The following is a 16,688-nucleotide window of genomic DNA, read 5'->3' as shown; positions in this document are numbered from 1 at the left end:
TGTGGTGTTAGTTTTGGACTCTGTACATGTGTGTCATCTCTTCTGTGTCTGCTGATGAGCAAGAATCAGCCCCTCCCTCTCACTGAGCACTAAATACCAGTATTACAAAAACATTTTCCAGGTGCTAGAGGAATGAATTGCATCATGGCTAGCTGAATAAAGTCAAATATTTCCTATCAGGTTTTGAAAAAAAAAAGACAACCAAACCCACTTGTGAGAATATTAAAATCACTAAGGCTAACTTGGATTAAATCAAAGCAGTCAGGGAATAAAACTTCCGATTTCAGAAACCAGCTTCTGTATTTTTCTTTGGCTGCAAGTCAAGAAGATAAATAACAAGCAGATATACTAATAGAAAGGGATCCAGATAGAGATCCAGATAGTTAAACACAAGCATTGCTGAGCCACGAAGTTGCAGTCTCTGTGGCAGGAGATTACAAAAATCTAAATGGTGTAGTTGGTTTTATAACCTTCTCATTAGCAACTCTCAGCTTTCAGCAACGAGAAGGTCATCTCAAGTTTTTCTTAATCCTTTGGCAAAAGCATTCTGAGGCTCCTGCATTTTTCATCAGCAATTAGCTTTAGCAAGTCCTATGCCTCAATGTGAAAGGTGAAGGGCGGGTGGGGAAAAGACAACTAGCTTGGGAGTGAAGGGTATGAATCACCAAGAGCCTGCCACAGAAAGGTCACACTGCACATTTTGTTTAGTAGCTCTGGTCTCAAAATTCCATGTGTTATCAATCAGCAAGATCAGCCAGCAAGTGGTGGGAACACATACAGCAAACATTTAAAAAGCAAGACATTCATAGATGTGTATAGATGCCACAGAGTGCACCTTTACAGGGACTAACTTTGTCATGTGCATTCTGAAAACTTTGTAAAACTAAAATTGTATTTATTGACCTAAAAGTTCAACAGAAAGTAAAATTTGCATGCACATTAACATGACTCTCTGCATGTAATTTTCAGCTAATTATGGATATACAGGAAGTTTAATTGAAACACAGCAGACTAAGTGTATTCTGTAATTTTTGTGTTCAGAACTTTTCAGGTAACATGGCCTTTCCCTAATTAGACTCTCTCTTCTCAAAATATTGTAAGCCACCACTACTTTGGTAAGCATAAGCTAAATTTTAGCTTATTGTAAGCCCCTGTGCTTTCCTAAAGAACTGAGAGGATCCACCCTTTCAAATATGTTTGTAAGATTAATTTTACTACTTACCATCACTAAGTAAGAATTGAAAATACTCTTCTTTACATAACAAGGCTTAAGACAAAGGAAAAGAACAAACCTCAAAGTGTTCCTTAAAAGGCCTGTTCAGTCTATCCCAATAACAAATCAGCAAGAATGCTGCTTGTAGAAACCTGCAGACCAATCCCAAATAACAGAAACCCACAGGAGTTTTTACATTGACTACAGTAGGTGACAGACAACCCATTAGGCCCTGAAAACACATCTTCCAAGACTAGGCTGAAGCTACCAAAACTAGTTTCTGCCTAACTGGGGTGTAAACCACTCCTTTGAATAACAGGCACTATTTACTTTCCTGTCATGAACCCTATTCAGGGAGATAAATATTTATGTAACTGTCCAAAGAGTAACTCCTATTAAAATTTTCTGTAAACAACGACTCACCTGACCAGTGTCTGATTGTGCAGATCCCACACTGCAATGTTCCCATCACTGCAGCAGGAAAAGCACACCTTGGAATCAGGGCTGATAGCCAGAGCATAGCAGGCAGGCGCTGAGGATGTCAGTTCTGCTTTGATGCGAGGAGTTGGAGCTGCCAGGTCCCAAATGGATAATGTGCTGGCTTCCCCACCAACAATCAGGGTGCATCCATCGGGAAGCAATTTACAGGAGCGGATGTAGTTATCTCTGTTCTGTACAACACAAATCATCTCAGTTACGTGCCTGCCAGTAATGACCACTAATATAATTCTGACTGCATCAAAGCTTTAAACAGTTTGTTACTTTTTCCATTACTGAAGAGGAACCAGGAGATCCTAAAAGGTTTGAAACACCTACTTCTTGTCACTAATTAGAAACTACAGGTGCAGAAATTAAAACTGCAGACTCCTGTTGCCACAGCCTACTCTGTTTCAAACCTGATGAATGGCAAGGTTTCTATCTCATTACATAAAAACAGAGCCAAAGTAAGCTTGCTTTTCTGCAAAGGTACTCCATCAGTGAAGGTCACCAACAATAGAAATACTAAAGCAAATGACCTTTTATTTGGCATTTAACAACCCTATATGGAAATGTCATTCAAGTCTCATGCCCTTCAGATTTTTGAATTTTTCTTTCAAATACAATTTTGTATTCACAGTATTAAAGTTAAAAGATTAAGGATTCCTGTATTGGTCCTGTATTTATGTTGGTCCTTTGTTGTTCAACATGATTCTTATTGTACTTATTGATCTCTCATTTGTGATACTGTTGTTGATTTGAGAGGTACTGTGTGGGGAAGTTAGTGACAGAAGACATTTCTACCTTTCCTTATTACAGCCTTCCTTGACTGGCAGCAGTTTTTTACAAAATTGATGGTTAAGATCTGTAACTCAAGACACAGGAAAAAACACTGCAAGAATTAGTTAACAGCATTCCTACTATGATTTTTTTTTTTTTTTAATTTGCAGCAAAGGAGAAGTAAGTAGGGCAGTGGAAATGTTGGCTTAATCAGTCATTACTGCTCCATAACTAAAATGAAGGCTCTGCATCCAGACAGATACCTGCCACAGAACAGAATACCCATTCAACTGCACTGTTACTACTAGGCAATTACAAAATGATAGCAGTAAAGAAAGGATAAAGGGTGAAAAACCCCCAAACCCCCACCACATTTAATTGGATCAACACTGAAGCTAGAATTTTCATTTACAGTACATATTGCTGTGCTTGACAACATTAAGTCTTCTCAGTTAACACTGCACAAACCTCTATGCTGCTTCCTTTTAATATGAACAAAATCCAAACAAGGATAGCTTTTTTTTTTTGAGTCTCTAAGGAGAAGCTACCCTTCTGCATAAATTCTTGTTCACCTACCAGGCAGTCCAGCTGAGACACAGGGCTCTTGTTGCCAGGGTGGCTGATGTCCCAGACCTTGACACACCCCTTCCCACCCGTGTACACGTGTCTCGTGGGATTGCTGATGGTAACTGCACACACAACTTCCCCGTGGTTCAGAGTGTTGATCTGACGGGCGTGGCGAGGGATTCCTGGACCGATGAGGGCATCAGGAGGGAAAGGAACTGGCTGCATCTGACCATCTGCAGTAACATGAAAGGAGTAGGCTCTTTTGGGGAAGGGAAAGAAGAGAGAAGACAAAACAATTTTAAAAAGCAGCCATTGCAGAACTACAATGCAAGAAAAACACAGTATTTTAAATTTTTATTCTTTGCCAATCATCTCACAAAAATCAGAGCTACAGTGCCAAGTAATATAGGCAGATGAAACCTCAGAAGGAGACAAGGATTCACAATAGAAATTTTCAGCTTGCCTCAGCTGACGTATTTGTGTAATGGCAAAGCAGGTTAAATTCCACCCTTAACTCTACAGATGAAGGTCACAGCTGCTATCCCTCAGCCACTTAGATAATCAAAAGATCTTTCAGCCCCTGGTTTCTAGCTAGCAGTTCCAAGTCTCAACACCACAAGTCCTATAGCAGCAGTCCCTAACCAGGCACTACTCTCATCCTTCCATGAGGCTTGTACCTTTTGCCTTGCAGGACCACAAGCCAAAGTTTTGCTTGATTCCTGCACCTCATCTTTAACATCATCACTCGCTGTGCTCATATACCTCTCTTTCTAGCCGGTAAGTAGTGCTTTAAACAGAAAACAGAAACACATAGAGTGGTTGCACACACATTTCATCAGAAAGCTGATATAATCTTCTCATAAATATGTTTTCTTGAATAAGTACAGTGGAAAACCCGAAAGGCTCCATTTTCAAGGTACTTTTGGCACTTCTGAAATACCTTTTATTTGTATTCATCGCATGATTCAAGTTTACGGAAACTGAGGCTTGAGGAAGTGACATTCCAGCACTGAAGAAAAGCACTCTTCCTTGGGGAAAGTACATGAAATTATATTTTCATGGTCACTAAAAAGTTTAAAGTCAGCTCTACTCAAGGACAAGGGCACAAACACCAACTAATAAAGGTTTCAGGAGCAGGGGGGGTTGTTTGCTTATTTTAAATAATGAAAATACTGCTGTAAAAGGCTGATTTTTGCTATACTAGTGAGCTCCTTTTCTGTTACTTCTGTTGTAAGTGCACCCATAGTTCATGGTTTTAATGTTGTTACATTAACAGCATCCTTCAAGAGGCCAAAGTGGATAAAAAATTGTGAGAGATGAGTACACTTTTTTTTCACTAATGAGCTGCCATCTCCCTACTAAAACATTTATTTTTCTAATATATTCTTTTGTTCAGGATTTCCCTTTCTTTTCCAAATCTACTTTCTTCCTCAGAAATCTTCAATCACTGTAGCTCAACTATTACTATCACATCCATCTTCCAAGAACCCAACAATAGACATTCCTATTTAATCTCCTGTTCTTAATAATAAATTAGTATTTTCAACAGTATTTTATTACCTGTCCCCAAGTATCACACAGTTTGAAATGAAAGAACAAGGAAGATGCCTGGTTCTGGAACAGACATCACAAAGCAACTGAATTTGCTCTGCTCCTGGGCATAAGTATTCCTTTGAAAAAGAGTGAGGAGAGATGAAAGAACACTACAGCTCTTTCATACAGAAAGTAACAGTGGTAACAGTCAATCCATGCAATATCACAGTTTTTTCTTAAGTGAAAGGTAAAAACTGGTTAACAGTAACAGCTCCTAAAAAGAAGAAATTAATAGTGCATATATATGCAATTCCTGTACTCAGTCTTGTTTCATGGTTGGATGTAAGAGCAGAAAGCTTGCTCAGAGAATACCCAAAAATAGAGGATGAGCAAGTGCAAAAGATGGCAGATCTTTCTGTCATAGAAATGTCAGGAATGGGAAATGTAAGATAAGAAAGGAAGTGCAAAGTTCACTCTCGTACATTTATACGAGGCACACAGTATATCAAATGTATTTTGTCCCATGGGACCCTTTCTGGGCTTTTGTATGAAGAATTATAGTAATGATAAAGGTTTAACTAGAAATCCATTCCTTCCTGTGAAGAAGAATAGAGACAAGACTGTCCCAAAGTAGCTATTCACTAAACAGATCAGTCACAGGATGGGAGAGAAAGCAGAACAGGAGTGGCAACAAGTCTGCTTGAGGCTGAACAACTGCTCAGGTTCATCTACACAATCCAACTGAAGAGTCACAACATTTAAGACACTGAAAAGCTTGGCCCCATCCTGGGCTCCAGATCAAAGTCAGTTGCAGAATATTTGTTAGCAGTAAGAGTACACAGAACTGTACAACTTTGAAGTTTCAGCCCGCCCTTGCTTTTATCATGGACTGAAGCAAAACAATTAAGCAAGTATTAGGCAATTTTTTCCAGCACGTTCAAGAGAATAATCTACTTGTCCATGACTTTTTTTTATTTGAAGGTTACAGCTTAAATGTTCTGTTCAAGTCAAAATACCTAAATAATTAGTGGTTTGAAGTGCTTAGGTGCATACATAGAGCTTCTCAGTTCTTGCTGAGATGGGGCATGAGGAAGACAATAGAAATATTTTTCAAGTACTTCCTGTTTACTGTAGAATTGTAATGACTCTTATGCTTTGAAACATCAGAGGCCTAAACCAGTGTATTTTTAATCATGCAGAATTTCATGAGTATGTCTGTGTTTAAAGTGGGGCTAAACTGATCATAGAAGGAGTCACTCTTTTTTTAGCATTTGCTTCTAAGACTAGTTGATCAGGATGTATTTGATGGCCTAACAAACAGACCAACGATAGTTTCCTACTAAGCCAAGACAGTTTTTTCTACAATGCAAGTTATCTGCAATCCACTGTAGAAAGAAACAGCTACACTTTGCCAAATCCCTCTGCCAAGACAAGCAAGCAAAACAGTAAATGTTCCTGTTTGCTTGAAGACTTGTGGCATGTAATGCTAATATCACCACTGCCAGCATACTTACGGTATGATAGATTAGTGCTTGTATCTGCTAGATATTATGGTATAACTTTGTTACACAATACCTTTTAACCTTGAAAAAACTTGCATCATTTGCCAGGCTGAAACTCCCTAGACAAGGAAAGTGTCTGTCTCCAGAAGAACACAGGACTGGAGACAGCAGTGCAAATGACTATTTGCAGCTCAGTCACTGCTGCCCTTGGCTTCCTTTTCATCAGGTCACCATCACAGAGGGCCTGCTACTTCTGGGAAGGACTGGACTTCCTACACCTACAGAAGACTCAATTTTTAATGCACTAGACATATTCACAGGCCTCAATGCTCAAAAGTGACAAGAATTTCCATTGTCTAACCTCAGAAGAGTCAACAGCTAGCAAAATCTGACAAATTCTTGAGTTCCCTAAAGCTCAGGATTTCTTAACAGCCACCACTTGACCTTCCATTTTTCTTTTAGAACTGACCATGTATGCCAGAAACTGCTGTTTAGTCTCATGACTAGCACAGATTTCTGTCTCAGAGCAGTCTGCCTGTATAAAAGACAGCTATCCAATCATGGATTCCATGATCATCCCTCTTTGGTCAAAGGAGAGTCCTTCCTTGTGTTGGGCTAACAACAAACAAAGAAAATTATCTTATACAAATGCAATTAAAATTTAACATAAAACAAGCTAAGTACATATCAACTGATATGTAAATGTACACTTTTAATTAACTGAATATTTTGAAAAGAACAATTACAAGACAAACTTCCATGCCTTTTACTTAGAAGAGTTCTAAGAAATAATATACTGTCACTTATATTATTTCAGAATAATGGAAATATTCTTCTGAATTACTTCATCCAGAGAATTCTCCTCATGTGTGTGAAAGCAGTGCTGAGAATCTGCAGAGTTCCTACGTACAGCAACATAGTTAAGTGATACTAATACAAACCAGTTTCTCAGCTTAAATCTCCAATTTCCAAGTAAGTATATAGCAAGTATCATCTGACATGATGAGGAGAAATCAGGATAATTAATTCACTACCCAAGAATATAGCAAATTAACTAAACTACCTGCCAGCTACACTAAGTATTCAGATTGATATACAGATGCTCACAATTCCTGCCTACTAAAGTACCATGCCTTAAAAAAAAAATCCCTCAAAACTTCCACTTCATCCCTTCAATTCAAGCAGACTTCTTTGACTAGCACAATACCCGACAGCAAAACGCAAAAGCAAAAAGTTCCTTCCACTCATGAGTGCATTTTGCTTTCAGCTTTTCTTTGCACTCCAGCTCATTTTTAATTGTAGTTATCACAGAAAACTGAATATCTGAGAGTGTTGTTTCATCATATAGAACAAAATGCCAAGAAATAAGGATAGAGGTTTTTGTACAGAAATAACTGAATCTTCATCTTCATACATGTCACCAAATAATTCTAGCCAGAGACACATGCCAGGGATGCACACACCCATAAATCTCCTATAATACAGTAAAATTAGCCTTCTTTTACAATATCTCTCACTGTACGTTCACTGTGCAAGTATGAAGATCTGAAGACCAGAGTTCAGTTCAGTAGAAGTGAAATCTAGCAATTCCAATAGAGTATAGTACACCTCTCCAAAAATACAAAGAAAAGTCATCTTAAAACTAGATGGAGAAAGATTGAACATTTACCACGTAAAGTTTCCCTTTCCTACTAAAATGAGAAACATGTATTTTCAGGTTTTTTTACTGTCTGGGAAAACATGCTGAGAATGTATATTTGTCCTCAATACTACCATTAATTCAGAATTTTAGACACCAGTGAAGCAATACTGTGGACATAAATCTTAACACTAATCTTGAAAATCTGTCTTTAATCCACGATCCAGCTATTAGAAGGCATGGTTCACACAAACCAGAAATCCATAAGAATGTTAATTTAGCAGCTATAGAAAACTAAAAGTTAAGTAGGTACTTGCCAGAAAGACCATGCAAAGCAAAAAAAAAATTACTAGATCAACACACCAAAAACTTATAGTCCAGGGTATAATTAAATGCGTTAAAACAAAAGAGTTCAGGACTCAGACACCACATGTTCATGTCCAAGTGGGTTTTTAACAGGCTACTAATTTTTCTAACAAGCAGGTCTTTAACAGATCTCAGAATGTACAAGGGTTAAAAAAACCTGGGTGCTATCAGAAGTGTCTGTCCTTCTGAAACAAGGGAATATAATTTTCTTTTGGGTGAAAAAGCAGTATAAGCATAACCGTTGATAAAAAATGTGCAGCCTTAAGCATACAGGAGTGGGGATTCAATAGTTCAATTTGAAAATTCTCTGTACCACTTGCAACAAGACTCACTAAAACTTCACATCTAATAAAAAGAATTCAATGTGACACCGTATTTGCACTCAAGAAAAAGGCCTACTTTTAAAATAAACAAGGTGTACTCCACCAGTTTGCACAATTATATCTGCTCTGTACAGAAAATACAGGAGAAAAACCTAAAGTAGGTGAGATACTCAGAGATGCTGCAGTCAGCAGACAGCATCTAGCCAATCTAGACTAAAACAGGAGATTATCTTATAGCTGTCAATGGAAAGATAACAGATGAGTTTATGGAATTTTAGGCTTGCTTCACTACAATAAGCAAAGAAGTAATTTTAGTAGAAATGTACAAGTAACATGACCACAAAAAACCTCAAACATTGCAGAACACATTAAATGAAGTGGAAACTAGGGAGTATGTATCAAAGTAGGCAGTATATGAAGCAGTGAGAATAAAGTGGTAAAAACATTAAAAAAACCTAAACAGCCCCCACATAGCTTCCTGCCCCAGACAAGTAATTTAGCTAAATTACCAGGATACAAAATAGGGCTGCATACATATGCTGTCCTTTTGTCTTAAACAGTGTAACAACTAGAACTCAGCCACCGAAAATTTCTGATTGAACAAAAATAGGCTTCAATAGCTTACAATATAAAATATTGCAAAGCAATAATAATAATGACTGAAACATTTCATATATGCTGCTGAATTTTATTGCAACATCAATGAGTCACAGCATCACTGAAGTATTTTATTTAACAACTGCTTCATCAATAACTAAAACATTTAAATAAAAAGAACTTACTGTGAAAACTCTTCTACATCTATGCACTACCTGCTCCACAACTGCTTCATCATAATAATGAAATACATCATTGAAAGCTTATGAATATACTTGTCCAGAAGTAAAAACTTACAGCCACTTGATTATGCGATTTCCACAAGCATTTTATTTAAGTATGCCAAATTCCATGAAAGTCAGCAAGAAAGTGTCTGAGTTTTGAGTACAAAGCCTGATCCTTACTGCACTAAATTTAAATACACCAACATTTGATACGCAACACCAACTCATTGAGCCCTCACTTCAGTAATCTTGTCAACACACCACCAACTTTAAGTAAAACCATGATTTAACAGGTTTCTCACACTGCCAACAGATAGCTAACCCTGTTCTCAGAAGTACGGTGGATAACCACAAAAACACGTTCAGGATGGCTTTCCAGACTTAGTCTGCTGCTTTCTTATTGTTATAGGAAAAGATCAGAAGAAAAGATACACTTTTTTGCCTCTAATCTGGTATCCTTTCAAGGATGTTTGCATTGCAAGACTGACATTACAAGGTATCACTAGTTACTAATAGGAGTCCAAAATTAAAGCAAACAGAAATATGTGAGTATACGACTTTCACCACAGCCTGATAACTTAGACAGCATCCTAAAAATAATAGTTTCTAAATGTTTTGTGAAACTGCAAAAGGAAAAATTAGATTTAGATTGGTAAGTAGGCATTATGTAACATGAACATCGTGCACAGAAAGTGCAAAGTGTTAAGAAAGTTTCAAAATTATGTAAGTACCTAGGTAGAGAAACACTACTCTAATTGCAAGTTCCAGTTGAAAGAGAAGTCAGGACTGACTGCCAAGTATGAACAAAGAACAGGTTCTAACAGAGTGTTGAAAAAACTGTTAGAATTCTCTCTGCCTCATTCTGTCCAGAAGAACAGCTGAGTTACATTTGCTCTGTTAGTACCCGCTTAGAATACTTGTCCTAAACATTAATTGCATATTTTCAGAGGTCATGCATGCATGAGTCATGCTCATGCACTGGTAAAGCTTAGGGTCAATAGTCTAACAAAGCCAGATGACTGAAACATTTCATATCTGCTGCTGAATTTATTTTATTGCAACATCAAGAAGTCACAGCATCACTGAAGTATTTTATTTAACAACTGCTTCATCAATAACTAGAACATTTAAATAAAAAGAACTTATTGTGAAAATTCTTCTACATCTATGCACTACCTGCTCCACAACTGCTCCATCATCCTTTTGCTCTCCAGCTGCACTCACACAAAAGGTCTAAATAGCTTGCTCCATTATGCAAGGTGTGTTATCTACTGCTGAAGTAACCACTCCAGATACCCACTGTCATCAGTTGCAGACTCCCATGCCTGATAAAACAAGTGCCAGACAAGGAGTCTGCAAGTTTGCACTGCACATTTATCCTCAGTGTATTGCAAATTCTAGTTTCAATATATTTTTATCTAACACATTTTACCACTATTTACCATTTAGTCTGTAATCCCCTTAACTTCCCCCAGAAAGGATGAAATAAAAAAACCTTAAAGTATACCTTCAACAACTTTTCCTTGGAAATAGGTATATACACACCTGGTTTGGGATATGACTACCACCATTTCAGAATTTTTATGCTGCAGGTTTTACCTGGAGAAGTGTAAAGCATCCTCTTTAAAACAACCAGACACCATCCCCTTTCAAATCCCTGTTCACTGACACAATATAACTTCATTCCCTCTAGATACTGCAGATATTACCAAAATGTTAAAAGTTACTTACGGTTTTCCCCCAGGAATCCCTGCTAGATTTGGAGGGATTCCAGGTACTCTCATGTGAGGAGGAGGATCAAACCCAACCTGACAACAAAAAGTGAATTAATCTCAAACTTGGAATTTCTCATCAATTTCTCAGCAAGCTTCTTTTCTCCAATCCCAAGATATTATGCACTTAAACAAAAGGTGGCTTTTACCCACAGTATCAGATAATTGTGTGACCCTCCATTGGGGGTGCAAAACCCAGATGTTTTCTCTGAGCATACTTCTGATAGAAGCACTCATATGAGAACAGAAAATAATTTATCATGCATTCACACCACTGAGCATAACACAGCAGTCCTGGTTAGCAGGGAGAGTCCCGTGTTAGCCGTGGAATTACAGTCCATGTCAGCACCAAGCCATGCCAGTGCTCTTTACTCCTGAGAGAGCTAGCACATACTCAGGCTGGCACAGTGTGGTGCTGGAAAGCAGCCTTAGGCCCCAGCTAGGATCTCACTGCCTCCACAGTGTTCTGTTTGGGCACAGCAGCTGAGAGATCTCTCAGAGAGCCACACTGTGGGGTGCAAACAAATTTGTCCACAGCTTAAAAAACGACATTCTCTTTACATACTGCAATTCCACTGAATTTTTATACCCTGAATAAGTATGTACATCAAATAATCCAAGCAGAAATTCTGGACCAAAAAGACTTAGTTTTTCTTCTGAACATTATATTAGATATTGTTATTGCTTTAAAAGCAGGGTGTATGCTATTTAGAATTTGCACATTTTCATGTAAAAGCCCTGTTTACCAGTTTGAAAAAAAGTGGTCATACAAGCAATAATGAGAAGTTGACAAGCATAAATCCAATTTTCCAAATTTACAAGTAGGTAAGTTTGTCTATGCAGAAAGCTGCCATCAAGCTCATGTTTGCAGAACCAGGCCCCTAGGTTATTTTGTGTGACAGCCACTATAACTACCAGGCTCCATTTACTTACTACACCCCACAACAGCAACTATTCTTAAGACACCTGATCTCAGAGCTCCAAAATGACCAGCTTCTCAGGTTGATTTCCACAAAAAAAACCCAACAAAAAACAGGGACAGAGGCCCAGATGAAAAGACTTTTACATGCTTCAAGATTAATTTGTTATGTCTATATGGAACACAAATGTGGTTCAGCAACAAAAAAGCAGATGTCCACAGCTACAGTGAAATACCTTGTGTCTACCAAAACTACTTTTTCATTTACAGCATGAAATAATTTTCTGGCATTTATTCATCAGTTAAAGCACCGATGGAGGTGAAGAACAAAAAGAAAACATACATTAATACACTGAGATTCTTTGTTTTCAAGGTGCAAATTTGTTTCTTCAGCCACACAGCAAAGTGAAGCACGCAGTGAAGCACGCAGTGAAGCTGTCAAGCCTCTGGCACTGTTATGAGTTGGGAATTCCGCAGTGCTAAATGAAGCATGTAGCTTTTCTCAGTGAACCACAACTCACAGGACTGAGATTGCATGCAACGTATGGCCTACCATAGGAGATCTTCCATAGGCAACCACGGCAGCTGCAGCAGCAGCAGCACTCATCTGGGGTGACATATTGTGCAGACTGGCATAGGCTGCCCCTGGACTGGTTAACTCTCCGTTCATGCCAGCGTGAGGTACCATTCCAAATGGAGCAGGGTACGGTCCTGGTACTGCCAATGGTGTCCGCAAACCTGCAGCTACAGCATAATGAAATTAAGTGGGTTTATTTATGTATTCCTGCATATAGGAAAGAAAGCAGCCTTTTTCCCCCCCCCAAAACATCTCACCTTTCCCTCTCACATACACACAATGTCAAAAGACACTACCATGATCTTTCAGTACCACCAGCTCTTTTCAGTGTAAATAAGATCTACTGAAGTCTGAATTTGCTGATTACTTCTAGCAATCTCTTCTAGCATTACCTATTTCCATTTCTGTAATATTCCCCTGTTTACATTAATCTCTTCTTTGCCAAATTAAGCAGTAAAGCTGACAGACATGGTTTACACAGCTCATGTCTGAAGCAACTGTGTGTACCAGCCTGAATAGCAAAAGTAAACTTCCCCCAACATTTGTCAAGCTGTGCACTGCAGCAAATATTAGTAGACTCACACAAAGAAGGGATTGCATGAAGAATAAGTACCAGAAACTTCTGAGAAATCTTTTTATATTGCATTCAGTCTCTGGATTATTTGCAAAAAAAGATAAAGACAGAAGTAAACAAAGAAGACTAAGAGAGAAAGATATTCAAACTCTTGATAATCTGAACATCTGCTTCTCATCAAGCCTCCTCTTGATATCAAGAACAAAGCAATATATTTACTTAACAGTCACAAAGAACTACATGTGTAAAAAAAGATTCATTTTGGAACCATAAAAACACATGAGGTAATGCATTCACCAGCTTGGTTAACCAGAGGGTCCATTGTTGGAGGTTTGCCAAGGCCTGGACGGAGTCCTGGAGTTGCACTAGTGCCTGGGGTTGGCACGTCACCTCGAGGAGTTGGTGTGCTGGATTTCAGAACAGGCGTGCTGGCTTTTTCATGCTGGTATCATTAAACAAATTAAATGAGTATTATTTTTAATCCAGGCCATATTATAGAATTTATCACAAAAGCAGCTGGGCTGCTGGGCACCTACTACCTAGTCCCTCAGCCAATTTTTATAAAGTCACACAATGCTGACAACATTAACTTGTGAGAGAGAAATGCTGACCTTTTTGATTACTGCCAAAATTAAAATAAGAAACATAGAAAGTTATTTTCCCTTTTCTACTGACATAAAAAAAAGGAATGCCTGAGCTAATTTTTTTCTTCAGGAAAATACAGTATGCATTACCAAACTATTTTAGCTTGAAATCATTAATATTTCAATTATTATTTCATTAATATTTCAATTATTAAAAAAATCTCACTACAAAAAGAAAAGATCACCATAGTTGATAGTATCAAAAAACCACGACACAAAAGTTACGGAGAATCAGATCAAATTATTAGTGATTCTGCAAGAAAAAGTCTTCAAGGAGTAACAGCTTATTTAGAAGAGTTTAACAAAAGCCTCAAGAACTTCTTCACAGGCCATGTTAAACTATAAGTTATTGTTCCTAAAAAAACCCAAACCAATGCTTAAGCAACTCTTGTTCTTTGCAGCAAATTTGCAACTCATTTGACAGAAATGTAGGAAATAAAAAAAAATAAAAACAAACCAGAAAATATTGCTGAGGAGGAAAGCTCAATAATACTTTAAAGATCTGGAAAAACAGTAGCCAATTTCAGCCTCAAATGTTTAGTGCCAGGTAATTTGTGCCACAAGTAGTTCCTGAAAAATGGAGAGTTAGATTTTACAAGAAAAAATACTATCTGGACCACAGAATGCTACCTACCAGACCCATTTCTTTTGATTTGAGGGAAGTGGAACTTCCTGAAGAGGCTGTAGATGCTGGACTGCTGGAAGCATCCTTCTTCAGTAGGCGGGTTTTATCTATACCGTTTTCACGTGGTGAATGAGTGGGACTTGCCCTTGGGGAAGAAGGATCCTAAAACAATGGGAAGGGAAGAACAGCGCAGAGCCATGTCATAAACTGGTACACAAACACCACTAAGGAGTCTATGGGAGAAAAAAAAACAAACTAGAGGAATTTAAGCAGTAAGTGCAAATGATGAGACATTTTGTCATCTTTATAGAAAAAAAGCTGAAATCCTTTCATCAGTCTAGAGAAGTAAAGTCACATAGTTAGCAATCTGTTTTTATTTTACACTACATGTAATCATAAATCGTTTCCAAGCACAGAGCTTGCAAAGCATACCTAAGTACAAACTAAAGCAAGTGCTTAAAACATGGTAAGAGTAAGGAAGACCAACAGAAACTGCAGTAACTTGACACTCTTATTATCATGTACACTCTCCATGTTCCCGCTAGTCGCAATAAACATTTCAATAACCTCTTTTAGTTGATAAACACCTTGCTCATCTCTACTTCAGAAGAAGAGACAGACGCATGCCTTCACAGATTTCACAGAGTATTTTGAGTTGGAAGAGCCCCACAAGGATCATCGAGTCCAACTCTTAGGTGAATGGCCCAGACAGGGATCTTTATATGCCATAATAGCTGTCACATTTTTGCTCAACACCATCTGTAATTGCCTTGCCACTTGAATCTACAGGAAAACTGAAACCGCCTCTCAGGTGATTATTTTTCTCTGTTCCAGAGGCATTTTCTGCATTTACTTTAACTTGAAATAGCCAGCCCCATGAGTTACAATGCTATCAGAGCTCTGCAGGTTCTCCATGCTCCTTTGGCTCATAAGAATAGCACCAGGGAGAAATCACACCTCACAAAAGGGCAATAAGTCTGACTGATTATTAAGAAGTTTCATTGTAAGCCAACCTTCTGAAAGGATTATTAAAATCACTAGTTGGACACCCATTTTTCTATTTGGCTGACATTGTTTGGGCCCCTGGAGCTACTGAGGACACTTCTCTATCAGCTTCTCTCCCTGTGTTTTGCAGAGAGCTGAAGAACCTCACTACCATATTCAGGCTTCCTAAATCTGTGTGTTGTTTGAAATAAAAGATGAAGAAAAGGGAACACCCATCCCTTCACCTTGATGCCATTGCCAAATCTCAGCCCTGGAGAAAAAAAGTGTCTACAATCTCTGAAAAAATCTTCTGAACTAACTTCATTCTAAAAAAACAGCATTTCTGGAAAATGTCTTTAACCAAGGACATTAAAATACAAGCAATTTTTAAGGCAACGTTTTTAATAATAACCCTACTACTAAATACAACATTAGATAATGTCTTCCCTTTCCATTCAAAGACAGTAGTTTGAAAACCTCAGCCTTCCACATGCTCTTCAGCACAACCCTCTACCCTATAGAGCAGCTGTGAAGTGTCAGAATGTTAACTGCAGAGGGAACAGACCTGGACAAAGCAGCAGAAGGAAAAACCGAGAAGGTAACCAGATAAAGCTCAGAGGAAGACACAGTAACTGCAGTACTAATAAAAAGGAGAAGTTGTGAATATTTTAACATATCCACACAGAGGATTATTTTTCTTCTAGCTTTAACCTTTGGGCAAACGTCAAGACTACAAAAATGAAAAAAGTTACCTCATTGGATACATCTACAACCAAGTTATCGTCACTCTTGTCCCCATCACTGTCCTATTAAAAATAAATAAATATAGTGTTCATTTCAATTAGTGCAATAAGAGCCCAGAGAGAAAGACTACGCATCTACTCAGACATTTGTTGTTTTTCCTAAACAAAAAACAAACAGCCTTTCATTAAGTTATTAGCAATAGGGAGAACAATTAAAACAAACACAACACCTTATTTCTGCTACAATAGTAAAACCCAAGTATGGTAGAACTAGTTGAAAGATGGCAATCTCACCATCAGTGCAAGATGGTCCAAAACCCCTCCTTATTACCATCACATAAACAGTATAATCACTACTCCTAAAAGAGAAAGGTACTCTGTTCATACACTAATCTTGTGTTAATTTGGAGAAAGTAGTGCTTGTGCATACCTGGAAAAACACCAAAAAACAGGTCTCAGGAAAATGGAGCTTTTTGACATATTTGATGAATTGTCTTCCTCAAATTGATAGTACCATTTTTCCCCATTTCCAGAAAGGCAAGTTTTGAAATAAAAAGTTCTGGGGAAGAAAAAACTTCAAAAATGCCAAGGCATTTCAACATTTCTGCCCAAGAAAACCAAAATACTTG

The 16,688-nt window shown here is 38.0% G+C and overlaps 1 protein-coding gene across 1 annotated transcript in view; it reads right to left on the bottom strand.

The window, feature by feature from the left end:
- Positions 1–16,688, bottom strand: part of LOC103619863 (transducin-like enhancer protein 1) — an 80,249-nt gene that overhangs the window by 11,923 nt on the left and 51,638 nt on the right. Inside the window, exons 7-13 of the mRNA XM_017740440.1 lie at positions 16,069–16,122; positions 14,342–14,494; positions 13,361–13,505; positions 12,466–12,656; positions 10,953–11,029; positions 3,047–3,296; positions 1,637–1,884 (exon numbers count right to left, since the gene is read on the bottom strand). Of these exons, the coding sequence (XP_017595929.1) occupies positions 1,637–1,884; positions 3,047–3,296; positions 10,953–11,029; positions 12,466–12,656; positions 13,361–13,505; positions 14,342–14,494; positions 16,069–16,122 (1,118 nt within the window). The remainder of the gene's footprint in view (positions 1–1,636; positions 1,885–3,046; positions 3,297–10,952; positions 11,030–12,465; positions 12,657–13,360; positions 13,506–14,341; positions 14,495–16,068; positions 16,123–16,688) is intronic.

Source organism: Corvus brachyrhynchos, unplaced genomic scaffold (assembly GCF_000691975.1).
Source record: "Corvus brachyrhynchos isolate BGI_N302 unplaced genomic scaffold, ASM69197v1 scaffold37, whole genome shotgun sequence".
NCBI lineage: Eukaryota > Metazoa > Chordata > Aves > Passeriformes > Corvidae > Corvus > Corvus brachyrhynchos.
This window is presented reverse-complemented; position numbering and strand designations above follow the sequence as displayed.